At 44.9% G+C, this 21,597-nt stretch overlaps 1 protein-coding gene across 2 annotated transcripts in view; it reads right to left on the bottom strand.

Annotated features, from left to right (window-relative positions):
• Positions 1-572: 572 nt before the first annotated feature.
• The window catches only part of Il2ra (interleukin 2 receptor subunit alpha), a 54,188-nt gene continuing 33,163 nt past the window's right edge, over positions 573-21,597 (bottom strand). Inside the window, exons 2-8 of one of the 2 annotated variants that reach the window (XM_028769882.1) lie at positions 17,790-17,966; positions 15,146-15,256; positions 12,221-12,436; positions 10,562-10,633; positions 9,786-9,857; positions 8,423-8,489; positions 573-2,885 (exon numbers count right to left, since the gene is read on the bottom strand). In XM_028769882.1, coding sequence (XP_028625715.1) covers positions 2,861-2,885; positions 8,423-8,489; positions 9,786-9,857; positions 10,562-10,633; positions 12,221-12,436; positions 15,146-15,256; positions 17,790-17,966 — 740 coding nt within the window. In that variant the 3' untranslated portion in view covers positions 573-2,860. Of the gene's footprint in view, positions 2,886-3,789; positions 4,199-8,422; positions 8,490-9,785; positions 9,858-10,561; positions 10,634-12,220; positions 12,437-15,145; positions 15,257-17,789; positions 17,967-21,597 lie in introns of those variants that run through there. The other variant, XM_028769883.1, reaches the window with a different exon arrangement.

The following is a 21,597-nucleotide window of genomic DNA, read 5'->3' on the forward strand; positions in this document are numbered from 1 at the left end:
TACATCTCAAGCTTGATAATTCTGAGATTGTAGTTGTACCTGAGTCTGGCTGGGATGCTCACACAAATCTCCAAACCATTTCTTATCTTTGGCTTAGTTATGTTTTTCATCACTGCGATCAAACAGCAGAGATAACGTGGTAGAGAGCAGAGGTGAGCTCTAGCTCACCGTTTTAGAGGGTAAGGCATGGAGGGGGGACTCTGTGACAGCAGAACTATGTTGTGGAACTCCTTACATGGTGGCTTCCTGGGACAGCAGAGAGGAAGACTGGAAGTAAGGCTGGGCTGTCACCCTCAAAGGTTTATGGCCAGTGATCTGTCTCCATAAGCAAGGTCCTACCTCTTAAAGGTTCCAAAACTCAAAGCAGCACTACTACCTGGTGTTTGAACACAGGAACCTGTGGGGAGCATTTCCAATCCAAACCACAACAGCTTTTCAGCATAATCTGTCAGACCTTCTTTATATTATTACAAATTTATTAAAACCATTCTAAACTATGGAGGATCCCTAAAGGCTTTCTTAAGTAAACTAGTATCTATCAATATTAATCATCTTAAAAACTAAAACCAAGAAAAGTTTAAAAATATTATTTATTAATTCTTTTATAAACAACAAGATAAATCCATATATGTTAACACCAGAGTGAGGTTATCATGCATGTACCTTCTAGAAAATTCCACTCTACACTGTGAAGGGAGAGTAAAATAGTTAAACACCTTAGTATTATAAAAAAATTGTTATCATAATCCCATCTCCCATAATGAGTAATAATAAAATTCAATTTAATGGGGCTGTAGAGATGGCTCAGTGGTTAAGAGCACTAACTAGCTGCTTTTTTGGAGAACAGAGGTTTAAGTCCCAGCACCTACATGGCAGCTCATAACCACCTGTTCCAGGGAAATCCAACATATTCTTCTGGCCTCCCTGGGCACCATGCACACACACAGTATACAGATATACATTAAAAATTAATTTTATACAAGTAAGACTGTTTTATGGAAAGAGTGAAGGGTAAGGCAGGGTTTTGCTATGTAGGTGAAACTGACTTCAGACTCACTGTGATCCTCCTGCCTCAGTTTCCTGAGTGTTGGGTTTACAGGTGTGTACCACTACCCACAGCTCTTTAGTAAGATTTTAACATTTTTTTCTTTTCTAAAATTACTAATTTGAGATTCTATTTAACTTTCCTTCCTGTCACGCCCCCACAAAAGATATATTTTGGAAAGGGGAGACCATAGATAGGAGAAGTCTGATTTATACTTAGTCACATAAAAGACTCAAAATGGCTCTCTCTGACCTTTGAAATTTTTTCATAATACTTTCCAGCCTTTTTAGAAATGAAAACTGAGAGTTTAGGCTTCTCGTGAATCCCCTAAAACACTGTTAAACATGAATATCTGACTCATCTCATCAGAGAGGAAATCTTATGCAAGAGATTGAACAAGAACACTCTCAGGAACCTAAGTATCAAAACCAATTGCTTCTGGTACCAGTGCAAGAGGAGAGCACACAGGGGTAGCCTACTGCCTCACAAAGTGTGGTCTGGAGATCAGCATAAAGACACTATCCAGGAACTTGTGAGAAATCCAAATTCGACATTGACTGACTCAGAGACAGGCTGGCTCTGCAGTCTGTTTTTACAAGGCTTCCTGGTGATTGAGGGGGTTACAGCGGTGGGGGGGGGTTGTCTGAGGATGCCTGGGATATCCAGTCTATAGTAATCTTTTGTATAATCACCATCTCTGCTTCTTTCTTCCTTACTCCCTTCTGTAAACTTGAAAGTATTCGTTTCTTTCCAGTGTTTTCATGATAGGTACCAAGTACATATCTGCACCTTGTGTGTTCACCTGTAAGCATCAGATTAGTGCAGGCTAAATTAAGAGTACAGTTGACAGCAGTCCCCAAGAAACCAGATCTTAGCATGGCCTGCTAGTAGAGCATCTGATGTGTAGAGATCATGTCCTGGGACTTCCCTTAGCTTCTGCTCCTGGCACTGACCCTAGACACAGGCTTCTGAATATTGAAGCTCCACAGTTCCCACAGCTTCTCCACTTTGTTTTGATGTTATCCAAAAATTGTTCCACCACGGTTTCTGTTCTTCAGGATGTCAAAACCGAAGCTTCAATGAAAGGGGGTTTCCTTCTGGGATTGAGCTAAAAACATGGAGTCATTTTTGCCAGCCCAGAGTTTTAAAGGCTGATCAGTAACTGATGAAATCAGGAGAACCGGTTAGGCAAACAGAGGTTGAGAAAAAAGCCAGCCACGCACATAGCTAGGATGAGTTTGTAAGACCAGAAAGGAAGAAGGAAAGTGGATGGGTGGGGGTGGGTAGGGACAGGGGAGGAAGAGGAAGAGGAGATGGAGGAGAAGGAGGAAGAGAAAGAAGAAGAGGAAGAGGAGGAGGAGGAAAAAGAGAGGGGAGGAAGAGGGGGGAGAGGGAGTATTTACATTAGTACTGGCCTTTACTTGGGCTTTCCAAACTGGGTCTTAACAGTGAAGTCAACCTAAAGCTACTTTCTCTATAATATATATTGCATGAAAAGTGGCCACGCCACCTCAGCTCCCATTAACATACATACACGAAAACAAAACACACAGAGCACTGTTGAGCCCTCTCTCCCATTAAAGCTTTAGAACTGCTGTACTGAAATGGTTAGATCCTATTCCTCAGTGGCAATGTCCAGTTTAGTAATGGAGATGATGTTTCCTGATGTGCTGTTATGTCCTGTGACTTCAGAACTTTCTAGAACCCAAGGGATCAAAGGGAAACACCTGTTGAGTGAATGTTTGTCTTCTCAGATTTTGCTTGAGCTTCATGATTTCCCATCAGCTTCCCTTGGGCTCTGACTTTTCTGGCTTGCTAGATGGTTCTTCTACTCTTCCTCCTGGAAGAAGATTAACCCCGTCACAGCCATGTGTGCCATGGTATACTAAGAACAACACTGTCCACACTCAAGCCCATGTGAACTGAACAGTCCCCTTGATCCCTAGCTGAGATTCTAACTTTGAATTCTACCTCAGAATCTTGTTATCTTCCCACCTGACAAAAAACCAGCCTCAAGGCTTCTGCATCCCTCCAGGGCCCCCAAACTGCCTGTCCACCCAGTCTCTGCTCTGTGCATTGGTAATTCAGCCCAGTGTTCTGAGAAAATACAAAACAAGACAAAAAAAAAAGTCATCTCACACCACAGCTAACTCCAGCTGGTAGAGATACAGAGCTGAGTGGGTCTGAGCAAGTAGATGCCCTACTGGGCTGTGCTCTGTGGCTAACCTCTAAGGGGCGAAGTGCTTGAGACCCCCACTTTACATTTCATGGTAGGATCTAGTGATTACAGAGGATCCCTCTCTCAGAAACCCAGGGTCCCTCTCTGACTCATCCCTCATCCCTAATTTTATCCAGCTTACCAATCATACTAATTTGCTCAGTTCTTTCTAGACCTCTTGGTTCTCTTCCTCCATTCAGTCAGATCCACGGACCCACAATGTCACAATCATCAACTTCTATTTGCATTTACTTCATCGTAATGCAATCAAATTGCTGACACATTGCCCATGGTAAACCTGGCCTCTACGCTGCATACAGGTCACCTAAGGTTACTGTTTCTCTCCTAGGTGAGGTGATCTGAGGTACTGTCACATCAGCATCTTGTCACAGCTCCTCAATGTGGCCTCATCTTCCATGACAGTATTTCTTTCCATCTGAGCAGTGTAGTATCATTGTGGCCATGGTCCCCATTCACTTTAGATCCTGTAACCCAACCTTCTCCCAGACATCACCACAGGATCTCACAATTCCGTAGGTACCCCAGCTTCCTTGTCCAGGAGCTGTTTCTTGCCTTGGTTTATCTGACACTTCAGAGGCCATCAGCTCAGTAAGCTGTCTTTGGATCCCATGTAGATTAAATGTTCTTGTTTACATATTTCTATATTAGACCTTTAACAAGTCTCCCTCTGTCTCTCCCTTCCTCTTTTCCTCCATATTTTCTATTCCTCTTTTCCTTCTATACTAAGGATTGAACCCAGGGCCAAGAAAAAATTCTACTACTGACCTATATCCCCAGCACCACAAAAACACTCAAGGTTTTTTCTTCCCTCTTCCAGTCTACTAGTTCCCAGGAGCAGGGCTGAATTGTGCATGTCTGTGGCCCATGATGTAACATCCAACACTTGGCAGTTGTGGGCTTTTCCTCATTTAGTCCTGTGGAATAGTAACTGCTGAGTTGGAATAAGAGTCACCATTAAATATCCTGAGTGATTGGTGTGAGCGGAGACTCCTTGCTGCTAGCTAGAGCTGGCCTGCAGGTATTCTGCAATGATGGAGGTCGTTGGTACTCAGTGAATGTATGCTTGTAGTGAAAACTTGGAATATGGTTAATATAACTAAGGAACTAAGGTAGGTGTGTGTGTGTGTGTGTGTGTGTGTGTGTATTACATGTGGAGGCCAGAGAACAACTTTGGCTCTCATTCCCCAGGAGCCAGATACTCTGATATTTTTGAGACAGGGTCTCTCACTGGCTTGGAACTTTCCAAGAAGGGCTAGGCTGGTTGTCCCATATCTCTGCCTCTCCAGCCCTGTGATCATAAGTGCCCACTGTGCTCAGTGGTTTTTGTTGTTGTTGTTGTTGTTGTTGCTGTTGGTTGCTGTTGTTGTTTGTTTGTTTTGTTTTTATGTTTTTTTTTGTTTTTATGTGGGTTCTGGGCTTGAGCCAGGTTTTATGCTCATAAGACAAGTACTTTACTGATCTATCTTTTCAGCACCAGAAACAGAGTTTTTAATGGTATATTAAACTTACAGAACTACAGTAACCCAGTTCACTTGGAATGTCACAGGCCACAGCTCCAAGCAGGTGTGTGTTGAGAACGTCTAACAACCAGATCCATGAAGATGGCTGCATAGTTCTATTGCATAAATACACGCCATACCTAGTGTTATGGTATACCACTGTAGTCCCAACACAAATTTGTGTGGTAGGTTAGTTCAAAGATGCCTGGGCTACACAATGAAAACAAGGGCACCACAGTGAAAACAAGGGCTTCCTGGGCTACAAAGTAAAAATCTGTCTCAAAAACACCTAAACCAGCAGTCCTCAACCTGTGGATGGGAACCCCTCTGAGTGGAGGGAGGATCAAAATCCCTTTCACAGAGGTCACCTAACAGTGTTGGAAAACATAGCTATTTACCTTACAAATCATAACAGCAGCAAAATTACAGTTATGAAGTAGCAATGAAAATAATTTTATCAGCCGAGCAGTGGTGGCGCACGCCTTTAATCCCGGCACTTGGGAGACAGAGCCAGGCGGATTTCTGAGTTCGAGGCCAGCCTGGTCTACAGAGTGAGTTCCAGGACAGCCAGGGCTACACAGAGAAACCCTGTCTCGAAAAACAAAAAACCAAACCAAACCAAAACAAAAAAACCATAAAATTCCTGAAAACATAGCCAATGTGAGCCAGCCAGTGCACACTCCTAGCTCCTAGTGAGTGTCCCAAAAACAACCAAAGCACTCTGGCAAAGATAAAAATTTTCAGAATTCAGAGGTAGAAATTCCAGTCGGCCACAAGAGGGCAGCATTAGATGAAATTAGCTTCTAGAAAGTAGACTTTGTTTTCATATCTATCTATCTATCTATCTATCTATCTATCTATCTATCTATCTATCTATCTGTATCACTTTTAATCATGTGTCCATAGGGGAGTGTGTGTAAACCTGAGGCACCTATGCATCTGTAACAGGATCTTGTTATGCTGGACTCCTTCGGGCTGGGATTTCAGAAGTGTTTTGTTTTTGTTTTCTTGGACATGTTCTCTGACCAAAGGGGTCATATTGAGATTATAGTTCAGTCTCCCTAATGGCCCTGGTCCTGGGAGGTCTAGGGGACTCACACAGTCTTAGACAGTTTCTTACTTCACACTGTAAACTTAAGCTATCATTGCTCACGATGAACCTTGTCCTCTGGTTCTGAGTGTTTGTGTCTTCAAGATACCAGACGAAATGGTCCATGCCAGGTAGATGCTCATCCTGAGCATGAAGAACGTCTCACAAGTACTGAGGGCTAGACTGTCAGGTGTATTACATCATGTTTCATCTCCCACAACTCTGAAAGAACACCTTAAGGAAACTGGTAGACTGTCAGGGCTATGGGTCATTTCGAGCACAACGACTATCGGGGCATCCTCCTTTGGACCTCAATGACTTCTGCTTCTCGGTCTACTTAAGAAAAGTGGAGAGTAGGCCAGATGAACAACATAAGAATGGAAGAAATCAGATTCCCACCCACCTACCCTATGGCTATGTTATTAAAGATTTCAGAGTATCAGGGCTGGCCAGAACCTGCTCTGGCAGGAGGGCACACCCTTGACATCTGGCACTATGATGGTTTAGTTCTTTTTTTTTTTTTTGGTTTTTCGAGACAGGGTTTCTCTGTTTATCTCTGGCTGTCCTGGAGCTCACTCTGTAGACCAGGCTGGCCTTGAACTCAAAAATCCGCCTGCCTCTGCCTCCCAAGTGCTGGGATTAAAGGTGTGCTCCACCACCGCCCAGCGATGGTTTAGTTCTAATTGCCAATTTAACACAACCTAAAGTTACCAAAAGGGAATCTCAATGGAGGATTACCTAGATTAGGTTGTCTGTGAGCATGTCTGCAGGGGATTGTCTTCATTACTGCAATCAGTTGGGAGAAGACCCAGCCTAAATGGGTTTGGGTTCTAGACTGTATAAAAAGAGGAATAAGTGTGGCGTAAGTGTGCATGCTAACCCATTGCTCCTTGCTTTTGATGGAGGGTGTGATAAGAGTAACTGCTTCAGGTTCTGGCCACCTTAGCTGCCACACGAGGATGGACTGCATCCTGGACCTGTAAGCCGGATAAGCTCCGTCTCTCTCAGGTTGCTTCTGCTGAGGTGTTTTGTCATAACCGCAGGAAATGAAACAAAGAACATCTCTCACAGTCGACTCTAATCAGGATGCATTTGGCTTTTCTCAAGATGGTTTTACATTCTTAAGTTCATTTTTTCTTTAAATAAAGTGTTTAGGTTTTTGATATAAGATCTCGTATAGCCCAGGATGACTTCCTGAGTTCTGGGGTTAGAGGTGTATGTCACGGTACCTGGCCTCTTATGGTGCTGTGATCAAGCCCGGGCTTGGTAAGCATGCTCAGCACACACTCTACCAGCTGAACTGCACCCCCCCCCCGCATGTTATTTATATAGAGACAGGTCTCACTGTGTGGCTAAAGTTGACATGGGATTTTCTGTGCAGCACAGCTGTTCTCAAACTCAAACTCATGACCTTCCTGCCTCAGCTCTTGAGTGCTGAGAGCAACGGGATGTACCACCATACACAGTTCTCCCCCAAGCCCCAGTCTGTGTGTGTGTGTGTGTGTACGCGTGTTCATGTGTGTGCTTGCACGCAAGTACGCGTACTTACCTAGATTCCTGATTCCTAATTTCTGGTTTCTGTCTCACACAAAACTCTTTATTTACTCATGGCTTGAAATTTTGTTTATCCTTAAGAAGACATTATATGAACTATGGTAGATATCACTGACCAAGATACTTGGGACCTAAAAACCGAGGGAACTCTAAGACAGACGGACAGACGGACAGACGGACACACAGACATAGCCGGAATACAGAGCCTCCCCTGCTCCTGCTATCCAGGAGCTTCTCACTGTATTAACACTCAATGCTCGGCACTGTCTTTAAAGCCTTGTGAATACCCAGCAACCTTCACCCAGATCATCAAGCCTGGTCTAGCCACGGTCCCTGTCTCCTTTCTCCATCCCTTGCTACCCATGCTGGGTTTTAGCAGAGGATTAGTAGAGTTGGGGAGGGTGGGGTGGCATGGTCTGTTCCAGCAACAACGGTAAAGCCCTGGTGGATGGATAGCAAGGTTGAAGATATCTAAATAGGATTAAAACTCTCTCTATCTACACATTTGTGTAGTCTAGCTTTTCCTAATCTCTAAACAGCACAGATCTCTGAGAACAGGGTTGATATTTGCTAATATAACCCATTCAGTACCGGGCATACACGTTCAGTAAGAGTACGTGTATCAGGGAGTTAATGTATGCGGGGACTACAGTCAATCTAGAGTATTGTTCCTTAGGATACTATTCACATTACTTTTGAAACAGGGTTTCCTGATGAACCTGGAGTTCACCAGTTTCACTAGGCTGGCTGGCCAGAGAGTATGAGGGATCCATCTCTGCCTGCCCCCCCTCAGCTCTAGAACTATACAGTTGTAGGTAAATGCCATCACATTGAATTTTTTTTTTAACAAAGCTTTTAGGGATTGAATATAAGTCTTGTGCTTGCATAGGTGCTATCCCCAGCCTGTTGGCTGAGGCCAAATCCTGGGCAATGTTCATGCTGCCAGGCCAGGGACCAGACATTGGGGTGCTAGGTCCTTCCATTGTTGGACTTACCATCTATGTTGCCAGGTAAGCCCACTCAGGAGGAGGATGCTGATGAGCAGGAAGATGCAGCTGGCCACTGTCAAGAGAGAGAGAGAGAAGGTTGGGCGGGGGAGGGAGAGGGAGTTCAGGTTGTGGCCATGCTTTGGGGAGGTCCTGGGTAGATGGCTGGATCCATAGATGAGATAAGAAAATTCCCTAGGTGAGCAAGGACATCCTGAACAGCTGAGGCCTACAGGTTCTCCTTTCTTCCCTCCCCTCCCTGGGGATTTCTTAGAAGGTTCAAGGAGCCTTCAACGAGTAGAAGTGGGTGTGGAAGAGACAGCCATAGAAAGAGGCTGGCACTTCTCCTCCAGACAGTACAGCTCAACTTGAGGAAGGCCCAAAGGGCAGTCCTCACTAGCAGCATCTTTCATGAAGGAAATGTTGAAAGAAGATAAGAAATCCCGAACACACTGCTATCTCCTGGAATTGCTCACACCTCCCAGATGCTGACTCGGGAAGCTTCCAGAACCCGCCATTATTCAGTGGTCCAGGAAGGTATAGCTCTGAGGCCTGTTTTTGCCTCCTACCAGAATAACTGAGGTGCTTATGGACATTATTTTTTTCTCTCCCTGGGTCCTTGCTTTGTCCCTCGCTAAAGTTTGGGGGACTTTGTTCTTGAAGATGTATATGGGAGAAACTGGATTAGGGCTATTTAAGGTTTAGCTCTGACGACAGTCTTGGCTTACGTTGATTGCTAGGTTCTAGAGTCACATTAGAGATAAATCTCTGGGTGTGTCCATGAGAGGTTATCCAGATCAGGTTACATGGTGAGAAGGAGACCTGCTCCAAAAGTGGGGTCCCATTCTGTGGGCTCCAAAAAGGAGAGTGAGCTGAATACAAGCTTTTATCTTTCACTTTTTAAAATTTCTTTTATTTTTTGGAACAGGTTCTTACTATGTCATTCTGGCTCTCCTGGAATTCACTGTACAGACCAGGCTAGCCTCTGCCTTCCAAGTGCTGGGATTAAAGGCATATACCACCATGGCTAGTTTTTCTCTGTTTCTTAACCACAGATGCACTGTGACCAGCTGCTCAGCCTCCCGCTGCTGTGCCCCTCATAGTGATGGACTAGATCCCAGAACTGGGAGTCAGAACAAACCTTTCTCTCCTTCAGTTTGTTTTGTCAGGCTTTTGGTCACAGCAACGAAAAAGGTAGGTAATACAACTCCCAACGTACTGCAGCAGATCCATGGGATTTTGAACAATGATAGCAATTAAAGCCATTGTCTACCCTTAGAAACAGTGAGGGAAGGGGTCATGGCAACCAGCCAAACTACCCACGTCTTGGCGTGCTGCACCATTTGTCTGTAAAGGAAATGAGCTGGCCCACCTGCTACTTGATACTCCATTGTGAGCACGAAGGTTTCCGTTGTTGTAGTTGCTTCTGTGAGTTGTGGGAAGTCTGTGGAAAAGAGAGCTGAGTGGATACTTATTTTACGGCCAGCGTAGGACTGTATGAGTCTGCGAGAGGAGGGGCTTCCCCAAGTAGGCTAGTCACTCAGGTTGGGGGAAGGGGTGTGAGGGTCAAGTGAGCAGCATCTGTCTGGAGACCTCAACCTCTGTCCTGTGGTTTCTCCTTCCTTAGATTGTTTGTGTATGTGGAGAGGTGTACACATTTGTGTGTGTGTGTGTGTGCACGTGCCCATGCACATGAGCCTATGGAGGCCAGAGGTCAACCTCAGATATCTTTCTTAATTGATTACCTTGTTTTATGAGATCTCTTACAGAACCTGAATCTCATTGGTTCAGCTACTCTAGCTGATGGCCAGCAAGCTGCAGAGATCACCATGTCTCCTCCTCCTCGGTGCTAGGAGTATAGGTAATCACTGCCTTATGTAGCTATTTAAAAAAAAATTGAGTGTGGTTTCTGAGGGATCCAACTCAGGTCCTTGTGCTTTGCATGACAAGCACCTTACCAACTGAGCCATCTTCCCAGACTGCCTGGGTTGATTATGTTGCTATGGCCATATCCTTGCTTTAGAGAAGAAGGAAGCAACTACAGCTGGCTTCCCCTCCTCTTCATATTCATTAATTGAGAGGCTTGTATAGCCACTGTCTGCCCTTGCCTGGTGGCCAAATCTCTGTTCATGGACAGTCTCTCCATACCTGTGGTGCTGATGGGACAGGCAGTCTCACTCTCAGGAAAAGAATTTCTGCTTCCTTGAGATTCATCACTAGCTGCAAAAGAAAGAAAGCATTGTATCTGGAGCCAAAGACGGTGATATGGGATCTAATGCCTTCCTCCATCCACCATCTGGGGCTCCTGGCCCTCGATACACCTGCTAAGGCATCGGCACCTTTTTGGGGCATGTCTCTGGGACACAGCTCCACACCAGGGGCACTAAAAGCAGTTAAGGGGCCATAGAAAAACATGTAAAAGGGAATTGTACCCTGACAGTGGCTATCTATGGAACTCTGGACAAATCTTTCTCTCCAGGCTTTGGACTCAGCCCTGGATTCCACCCTTGACTTGGAAATGGGTCAGAAGAACACACACACACACACACACACACACACACACACACACACACACACACTCACACCCCACAACCACCACCACCAAATGGAGACAAATGGAGCTTTAACAATTCCTTTGTAATCAGTGACACAGTGTGCTGGCTGGTTCTACATCAACTTGCCATAGGCTGGAGTCACTGAAGAAGAGGGAACTTCAGTTGAGAAAATGCCACCATAACATTGAGCTGTAGGCACACCTGTAGGGGATTTCCTTAATAAATGACTGCTGTAGGAGGGCTCAGCCCATTGTTGGTGGAGCCACCTCTGAGCTGGTGGTCCTAGGTTCAATAGGAAAGCAGGCTGAGCAAACCACGAGGAGCAAGCCAATAAGCAGTACTCCTCCATGTCCCTGGTATCGATTCCTGCCTCCAGGTCCATGCCCTGTTTCCTGACTTCCTTCCATCTTAAATAATGATGTGGAAATGTAGGCCAAATAAACCCTCTCCTCCCCAAGTTGCTTTTGATCATGGTGTTTCATCACAGCAATATTAACCCTAACTCAGACAGCCAGGGCCTTTGTCATTCCACCTCTTTCAAGGAAGATGATTGGCTTGCCCTGGCCATGGGAGTGGCTCACTGGAGGCAAGTTATGAGAAGCAAAGAGCATCCTGAGAGAACCACAGAGGAAGCCATGAAATGTGACAGATGACAGTAAGCAAAAAACCCAGGAAAACTCATCAGAGAATATGGGTAGCTTTTCATTATGGAAGTAGTAAGATTTCAAACAAAGATAGCTGAAGACCTCAGTGCAGGCAGGTTGTACGTGAGCAGGACTGGGCATGGGAAAACACATGCTGAAGCGAACCACTTCCCACATACTTGTACTTTTTATCGAAGATTGAGGGGACTTTTACAAAGGACTGTAATGACAATGGAACGCAGTGCAAATGACACGTAAGTACCAAGAAGGGACATGTGGGCATGATGCTCAACTTCCCCTTGTGAACAATGGAATATCTTGGTGTTGGGCAGAAGTTACAGAAGCTCAGGCTTGGATAGATACAGGATAGTACTCTATCCAAGAGACAGAATCCTGTATGGTTCAGAGCACTGGAGAGATCCTCATTTCCCTGCCTTTAACCATCTCTAGGTAGAGTTAAGGGGACCTCGGTATGTCACGTGTTCTGTTTCTTAAAAGATGGGACCTAGAAGATCAAGTGGCTTTCCCCAGGTCCCATGGTAGTGTGGAGTCTCACCTTGGTCCAGATGAGGAAAGAACGGGAAGGCCATACGAAAGGAACAACCTACCCAGAAATCTATGGTGTTCTCTTTCATCTACACACGTGAGCTGGGGCTGAGTCCACCCTGTTTTCCCACACATCATCTTGCAGATGCTGGTAGCAGGACCTCTCTGTAGAGCCTTGTATCCTTGCATACACTTGTAGTGAACTCTCTGTCCTTCCACGAAATGATAGATTCTCTTGGTATCTTCATGTTCCCAAGGAGGGGGCTCCTTGCAGTGACCTGGAAGAGGAAAAGAACTCTGAAGGCAAGTTTGGGATGGCACAACGAGTGCTTCTAGGTTATTTCTTTCACCCAGAGCAACTCTGGTGGCTAAAACTGGACCTCAGTTCTTATTTACTTGTTTTGCTTTCACCAAACCTACAAGTGTTGATAGAATCCAGCTGTCAGCAATGTAGGCATTAGGAAGGCATGGAACCCACAGGGGTGCAGATTTTTCCTCTGAGTTGGAATATTCCCTCTTGGAGGGGGGATCCTTAAGACTCAAAAAAATAAGCAAACCCCGCAGATGTCAGGATGCTCCTGCAACTCACCACCCCTCTTCCCTTACTGTTACATAAACAACGACTGAGGGAAAGGAATCTCAAACTATTGGAGTCTTCTGCCAGTCCTATAGGGAGCTCCAGAGATGCAGCTTTCAAGGGTTTCCATCCATGTTGAGGTGGGGTTTCTGATGATGCAGCTGAATTTGAGTTACCCTTGCTCCCAAGAATAAGCCCAATGAATTCATTGGCTCGTTACATGATACTTGGGTGGGATCGTTTCTTTAGTTTGAGATCAGTGCTCTATCTAGTGACCAGATGTTTGTTTAGGTCTCCCCAGGAAAAGTCACATGGTGGTCACTCCTGCACGAGTTGAATAGTTGATTAGGTGAGAAAGACAGAGGAAGGTGGACCGGGTGAAGAGAGGATGCTTGCCAGGGCACAGGGAGAATGTGCATTTCATTTGACCCATGCTGCAAAGACCCTGAGGCTCTCTGCTGAGAGACAGCAGCTGGGTGGAGCAGATGGACAGACCTCTCTGTAAGTCCACTGACTACGTTAGGAGGAACAAATCTGAGTAGCAGTTAGTAGTCAGCTTGGGACTTGAGGGAGCTGACCCAGGACAAAGCTAATGTCTGGAGGAAGGGAGACACTGAGAGAATCTCAGAGAAATGGGTCATCTTTGATTAAACCACAGCTGAAGGGAGACCGACATTGATCCTGTCAAGACCCTACACCTAGCGACTTCTCACTCACTGGAATGAATCCAGGCTTGGCTGGACTTCGGCTGCAGAGATCATGGCCTGTTCTGAATTAATCTTGTAACTCTTACCAATGGCTCTCCATCTAATCAGACAGAACTATACGTGATGTCGAACTCTGGATCATAAATTACTCATAGGTTTAGAATCTTCCAGATTTTCAAAACATCTGAGTACCCAAAACAATCCCCCAAAGAACCATATACAAACTCTCTGCCCCCACAGGAAGCTGGGTGTCCCTGACCTTAGCCATTTTCTGTTACACTGCACTTTGCGTAACAACACTGGGACTGAGTTTTAGTCTCAGAATGAATTATTTTAAGATCAAGAAGCATCATAGTTGACAGAACCTGTTGACAGGTTCTTTGATTTTTTTTCTTTAAACCTCAAACTATGGCAATTTATGAAACATCACTCAGCTAGAAACAGCTTGTTCCCTCTCTCTCTCTCCCCCTTCCCCTCCCTCCCCCCTCTTTCTCCCCATCCCTCATCTCCATCCTCCTCCCCATATCCCTTCCCCCTCATTATTTGGGGCTGAGGAGGGTATCATACAGTTCAGGATGGATTTGAACTTCTCATCCTCCTGCTTCTGCTCTCCAAATGCTAGGATTACAGACATGTACAACTATGCCCAGTTCATCTAATGATCTCTTGAGTAAGAAAAAATATTGACAACCCACCAACAGAGACCTTTCAGTAACTGTAGGGATTGGAACCAGTTACCAGGAGAGAAGAGAAAACATTAAATCTATTTATTTGAAAAACATTATTCCAGGGCAGAGCTAGAAGAGAAAAGGGACTGAAAACATCACATTGCTTCTGTATTGGACTCCCCCCCCACACACACATTGGATGCTGTGAGTAATTTTTAAGTAGCTAAAAATAAGCTCTCAGAAGAAAGAGGGACTAGAGGTCTTGCTTCCACTCTGTGATGTGACTTTAGCTAAACCGTTTCAAGGCTCTGTGTCTTAGTTTCTTTGATAATCAAGGAATCTCTTCCTGCACCCTGAGTCACTCAGCTGTGGGTCTAAATGAGATTATACATGATGCAATAAAGTTCTTTGTAAGGCTATAACTTTATCATAAGATTATGGGGTCTTCTTATGGCTCACTGGTCCCTGCAAATCTCAGGTCTAACACTAGCAATCTCTTTCCTCTTTACATCGTGGCTTAATTTAAGTATTATCATTTCATCTGGGAAAGTGTGAGTAGACACAGAGCCCACTCATCCACACCTCACGGAGTAGTGAATAAGTGTCTGGGGCTATCATTTTACAACTCTGTACTGTAAAAGGCAAATCGTTACCAGTGGTTTTGCTCCAAGTTCATTGGTTTGTGCTTAAGAGAAAATAGGAGAGATTCGTTCTTTCTTCTGTGGGTGGTGTCTAGATTGGAGATATTGCCAACACATGCTTATGAATTGAATTGAATTGAATTGAATTGAATTGAATTGAATCTATAGGATTCCTAAACAGTTCCTAAACAGTCGCCTATGTTACTATCAGAAAGAGTGGCTTGAAATGCTAAGCAGTGAGTTATCTGCATGGAATTCTGAGAGGAGGAGAACGAGTTGTACCTGCCTATTGAGAACAGAACTAATCTCCCTTCTTTGGTTCATCTTTTCCATGTAACCAAAGGCCAGTTTCCAGGAGCCAGCTAGAGGATGGTTGTTGAGGTGCATGTCTTACCTGTAAGGTTCTCTGGGTGCACAGACTGTGTTGATCTCTGCATGTCTGTGGTTTGTTGCTCTTTCTGGTCTTCAGGTTGAGGTGTAACTTGCTCTCTTGAGTTGTCACGGGCTAGAGAATATGGGAGAATCAAATGCTCAGAATAGGAAGAGCTGTTGGTGCGGTCATTCACCCTGGGACATCTCTCTGGTGCCAGGGATATATCTGTGCTGAGTGTGCAGAGATAAACAAACAAGGCCTCCCTTGCATAGGGCATGTGGGACTTTGTTACCAGTCAGGCATGAGAATAACAAGCTTGAATGAGCTCAGACCCCAGGAATCTCAAAACTGAGAATGGCAGGAGTGAAGCCATTCCCTGCTTGTCTCTACCTGCTCTGGAACATGTAACCATGACACTCCATTGAGGACCATGGGCACTGGGCCACATAGCATAAATACCTGGAATTCTTCTCCTTGCTAATGAGGTACCTAAGTATCCCTGAGCCATCAACCAATGAGTGTCTCTTCCTGGGCATTCCTTCCCGCAAAAGGTATTTAATCACTGGCTCACCCTGAATAAAGTGTGTGTAGTTTCATCTACTATCAAATAAACCAGCACGAGCAGGCAAGGATTGTCTCCCTGCTTTTAAAGAGCAGCACCCAAATCTCCTGAAGAAGGCCTTCTTTCTTCCAGCCCCTCCATACTCTTGGCACTCTGAATCAAGCTGGGTTCTGCCTGTCTTGGGCTCTGCCTTCCTCCTTCCTGCCCAGCATGTGGGCACCCTAAGGGGAAATGTGGACTGGGGGAACCCCCGTGGACTGGGGGGCACCCTCCCCTCAACTTTCCTGACTCACAGTGGTTCACCTGTGAACCACAGGAGACTGGGAAACCTACCACTTGACCCAGACTCCGACATTTCCCCTTCTGGGAAAACACAGACTGTGTGCCACCATTATGGACTTCATTCTGCCTCCCCTGAGCAAGCGAGCACGTCAGCTGTGCCCAGGCACCCCAGCCAGGCAGGGCTCAGTAGGGCACCTTGGATGGGGCCGGCACACATAGCCCAGCACTGGCCTCTCCATATTTATATGCATATTGGCATCAGATACAACATATTGCTAGAAGAAATGCCAAGCTTCTCCTCCTGGGAAATCCTTGTGTGCATGTGGATGAGACATAAGTGGCTTCGTTCCTTGTCACCAGTGCCACCAATGTGGCACATGGCAGGAAGGAGTGATCTAACTTCAATGTTTACTTAGCTCCTCCACTCCCCTCGAATGGTTCAAAGCAGTTCAAGTTGGAGAAATGTGCTCTTAAGGCAATGGTCAGAAAACGTCTGCCGTTGTGAAGAACTGGTAGAGAGGTTACAGATGAGCACCTCAGTAAGGGGACAATGGAAATCCAGCTTTGGATAAAGGGAGATGGTTGGAGGATGAGTAAGCCAGGCACTTCAATAGAGCAGTCATCTTTAAACTCTGCCCTCCACCCATGGTTTGGCTCACTGATCCCCTCCATCCTCATGGTTAAAAAATAAAGCTGACTGGAACAACAGATCAGTTATGGGACCCACCTAGGTATCTAACAACAGAGGAATGACTAAAGCAAATGTGGAATATATGGATTATTCTTTAATACACACACACACACACACACACACACACACACACACACACACACACTATTCGGTCCTGATTGTCCTGGAGCTCACTTTATACACCAGGTTGGGTTCAAACTCACAGTGATCCACCTGCCTCTGGCTACTGAGTGCTGGGTTTAAAGACATGTGCCACTACCCTCAGCTCAGCTAGGATGAAATTTTTTTAAGCCATAAAGAAAATAAATGCACCTAGAGAAAACAATATTAAACAAATTAAGGCAACCCCAGAAAGAAAAATATGTTTTCTTTCATTCGTAGTTCCTGGACTTTCTATAGGTAACTAAATGTAACGATGTCTATATGACCTGAAAGTACAAGAAAACTGTCTAAGGAAACTAAAAGTTAGTAATGGAGGGGAGGGGAAATAGAGGAGAGAGTGGGGGTTTCAGGTAGGGGCAGAATATGTTCATTCTATGGTGTATACCTGCATGATAATATTCTTATTTAACACAGTACTATGTATAATGGATATATGCAATGAAAAAAATATATATGCACACTCCGGAATGGAGAGGAAACTGAGAAACAGGCTGTGTGAAGGAGCATTGTGAACTCAAGGAAGAGGAGAAGCCAACAGCAAAGTCCTGGAATCTATCAGATTGACTCAGGCTTAGTCAAGAACTTAGCAAGTCTAGTTCTAAGACCAAGTAGACATCATTAACGTTAGATGAGTGGATATTATAGACGCCTTTAAAATCTGTTATTCATAGATTCCTCCACCATTTTTTAAAAGATTTATTTATGTAGGTGGGTTCACTGTTTGCTTTCTTCAGACACACCAGAAGAGAGCATCAGATCCGATTACAGATGGTTGTGAGCCACCATGTGGTTGCTGGGAATTGAACTCAGGACCTCTGGGAGAGCAGTCAGTGCTCTTAACCACTGAGCAATCTCTCCAGTCCCTCATCCACCATTTTTTATCTGTTGGTCCAAGTTAATGGGAGATTGAGTCCTTCTCCTTTTATCCCTAATTCCTTTCTCATCCAGGTAGCAAAAGGGACACTTACAGTTGCTTGTGCACTGACAGTTGTTGCTCCAGGAGTTTCCTAAACAACGCATATAGACCAGCTCATTTAGTCTTCGGAAACCTCTCTTGCATTCACAGTTTAGGATGGTGCCATTCTTGTAGGAGAGGGCTTTGAATGTGGCATTGGGGACCTCTGGTGGGTCATACAGACACAGCTCTGCAAAGGCAAGGAGAATGTTGGTGAGACATGAGTTTGACTGTGCAATAGCTTGTGCACACATTTCTTCTCTCTATTGAAAGGATTGGTACATATTCCACATCCTCATAGGCCCACACTGTGGTTCCTGTCCTGGCTAGTTTTTAATGTCAACGGGACACAGGATAGTCATTTGAGACAAGGGAACCTCAACTGAGAAAATGCCTTCATAAGATGTAGGCCAGTAGTGTGTTTTCTTAACTGGTGATTGATGAGAGAGTGTCCAGCCCAGGGTGGTAAGGCCACCCTGGGCTGGTGGTTCTGGGTATTATAAGAAAGCAGGCTGAGCAACCCATGAGGAACAAGCCAGTAAGTAGCACTCCTCCATGGCCTCTGGATCAGCTCCTGTCTCCAGGATTCTGCCCTGTTTGAACTCCTGCCCTGATTTCTTTCAGTGATGAAGTAGAGGTGTAAACCAAATAAACTCTCTCCTTCCCAAGTTGCTTTTGGTCATGGCATTTCATCACAGCAATAGTGACCCTAACTAAGACAGTTCCTTAGAAATCTTTGTGTTAGAGACACTTCCATTAGCAACTGCACAGATGTATACATGACCTACATGCTGAGAGGGGGAGACTGTCGAATGCTCAGCCCCTAAGTGTGACATCTAGACCACTCCCTCCAAGGCTTGGGAACATTGCAGAAAAGGGGAAGGAAACAAAGCAAGGGCTTGGGGGGCAGTTGCTATGAAACTCTGTTTTCTGAGAATGACTTGGGTGTCCCACCAGTGAACTCCTAGCAGCTGCACAATATTGTGTCTGTCAACATCTTATCATACAGAGAGGAAGGGCTCATGGCATTCCACCCCTACCCAATGATGATTTACAGACAGTTAACTGCTGCTGGGCAGGGGGATATCATGAAGCCCTGTCACTGATCATAAAGGCAACTTGTGGTTGCTGAGAGAGGGAGAGACATTTTCCTCAGGAAAATCAGACTATATGACTATATGGCCACTGGTACATTGCTTATATACCTGTAAATAACCCGATACCCGTGTTCCTCTAAGTGGCTCTAACTAAACTCATTGATTCTCCACAAACAAGTACATGAACACATAAGAACAACTAGTTGGGAAAAAACAGGGAATCAGTGGGCATGGGAGCACAGAGGATAATGGGTGTATATGTGGATATGAACAAAATACATTATATGCATCTATGGAAATGTCACAATGAAACCCATTGTATAATTTATATTGCTGATAAAACTAAAAAGATAAATAGTTGTGTCAGAGATGCTATAGCAGTGTTCACTCAAGTTCCTCTACAGTATAAAATACAAACTGTAAGAGGAATAAGTAGAAATAAGTAGAACTTTACTCTGAAGGGATCTCATGTCTAGTATACACAGGAGAGAGGGTGGGTGGGCCAAGGTAGGTCAATGTTTCTGAGACAGATCAGGTGTCCTAGGACGATCACCAGAAATAGAGGTTCCATGTAATCTTTCTGAGAGGTGGTCTTCTCGTGCAGCCCAAAATGGACTCAAGCTGGTTATGTAGCTGAGGATGACCTTGAACTCCTACCATCCTACTTCCAATCCCCATTGCTAGGATTACAGGTGCGCACCACCACAGCCAGCTCAACACCCAACTCTTGAGGGGAAATCTAAGTGATCTAAGTGAAAACCATTCCATTGCAACAAGTTCTTGTGCTTGAAGACATTGGGTGACTGGGGAAATACCACAGCCAGCGTAAGGTACAGAGTGATAGCAAGGAAAGGGAATGGTGGGAAAGCGGGGGTAGGGGGGAGGGGATGAGTCATGTCACGATGGCTGTGTGTGTGAAGGTCATCAAGCAGCCATCCTGTCTGCCTGCTCTATCCAGGACAGCACACCAAGGACAACACCAGCACCTGATTAAACACCAGACTGTTGCTCATCATGATGGTTGGTGTGAGGTGTCGATTTGAAGGCTCCAATGGAAACATACTTCTGGGTGTATCTGTAAGCACACTGCCTGAGAAGACTGACTAAGGGTCAGCAAAATAATAAGGGAAAGACCCCACCCTCAGTATGGGCAGGCACTCAACACTCAGCTGGGGATGTAGGTGGGACAGGAAGTAGAAGGCAAAGAAGTATGTTCTCTAACCCCAACCCCTACATCCAGTCCCTCTTCTCCCCCTCCCCTCCCCCTCCCCTCTCCCTTTCCCTCTCCCTCCCCCTCCCCTCTCCCTCCCCCTCTTCCTCTCCCTCTCCCTCTCCCTCCCCTTCCCTATCTCCTCCCCTTCCCCCTCTCTACTATCACTCTGTGTAGTGGTTTGAATAAAAGTGGCCCTCATAGACTTATATATTCGAATGCTTGGTCTTGCTTGGTGGAACTGTTTGGGAAGGATGAAACATGGGAGGGCCACCTGATAGAAAGCACCTATACACGCTTACCCATCTTGCCAGCCCATTCCTGATGTTTGAAGACAGACATTAACTTACAGATCCAATATATTCACTACACCAGACAGAAAAGATTTCTAAAAGCAAATTGTCATGCATCCATTGCCAAGCTGCCAAAATACTAAAGAGAATATCTTAAAGCAGCCAGAGGGAAGGGTCAGACATATTAGTAGGGACAGTGACAGATGATAACTGACTTCACCACAGGAACAAAGGGAGCCAGAAAATAACACTGGAACAAAGCTAGCCTCCAAACAGACAAACAGACAAGCTTTCAGCTCTATCCTGATTAGACATGACACCCTTCAAAAATGAGGATGGGGTTAGCACTTTCAAGAAAAAGATAGTTTACAAAACCCCACTAGCATACTTGTATTGCATATTAAAACTGAGAAGAAAGCTAAGGACAAAATGTCAAGGGCCAGGAAAATTATATTAGTCAGAAATAGAAATCTACTGGGAACAATAAAGGACATGAGTAAGTATATGTTCATGAGAAAAATTCCTTTTTTTCTTGAAATAATTGTTTAAAATAAAACAATAACACTATGTGGTAGGCATTTAATTTAATTTAATTTAATTATATGTGCTGGGGGAGGGGTGAGCCCATGAGTGCAGTTCTCCTAGAGACCAGAGAGAGCGCCAGATCTCCAGAGACAGAGGTTATTGTGAGCTGCACAATGTGAGTGCCTGGAACTAAACTCAGATCTTCTGGAAGAGCAGTGTGCATTCTTCACCACTGAGACACCTTGCTAGTCCCTACAAGATAGATCATAGCACCTATGTAAATGTAAATCATGTGACAACTTTGGCAAGAAAGTTGAGGTTGATGAGTCTTTAGCTTTTTAAATTTTTCTAGCATGTCTGAAATGGTGCAATGCTAACTAAATAGAACATAGAAAATTAAGAATGCATAGTAAATATTCTACAGAAGGCATCCAATAATGAAATACTACCAGGAACACACATAAAAAGGTAACAGAATAAATTAAACAGACCATTCCAATATGTATTAAATATATATCTGTTTAGCCAAAATGAAGAAGCATAAAGAAATAAGAATACCTTCTGCCCCTGCCTGGTCCTCTGGGCTGGAGCAGACACAGAGTTGGTCTGCTCCTGTCCTGTGGAGAAACTGAATCCTGAGTCATCCAGGAGCCACTGCACTCAGAGCAGCTGACACAGAGTCGGTCTGCTCCTGTC

The sequence above is a fragment of the Grammomys surdaster genome, unplaced genomic scaffold (genome assembly GCF_004785775.1).
Source record: "Grammomys surdaster isolate TR1022 unplaced genomic scaffold, NIH_TR_1.0 194, whole genome shotgun sequence".
NCBI lineage: Eukaryota > Metazoa > Chordata > Mammalia > Rodentia > Muridae > Grammomys > Grammomys surdaster.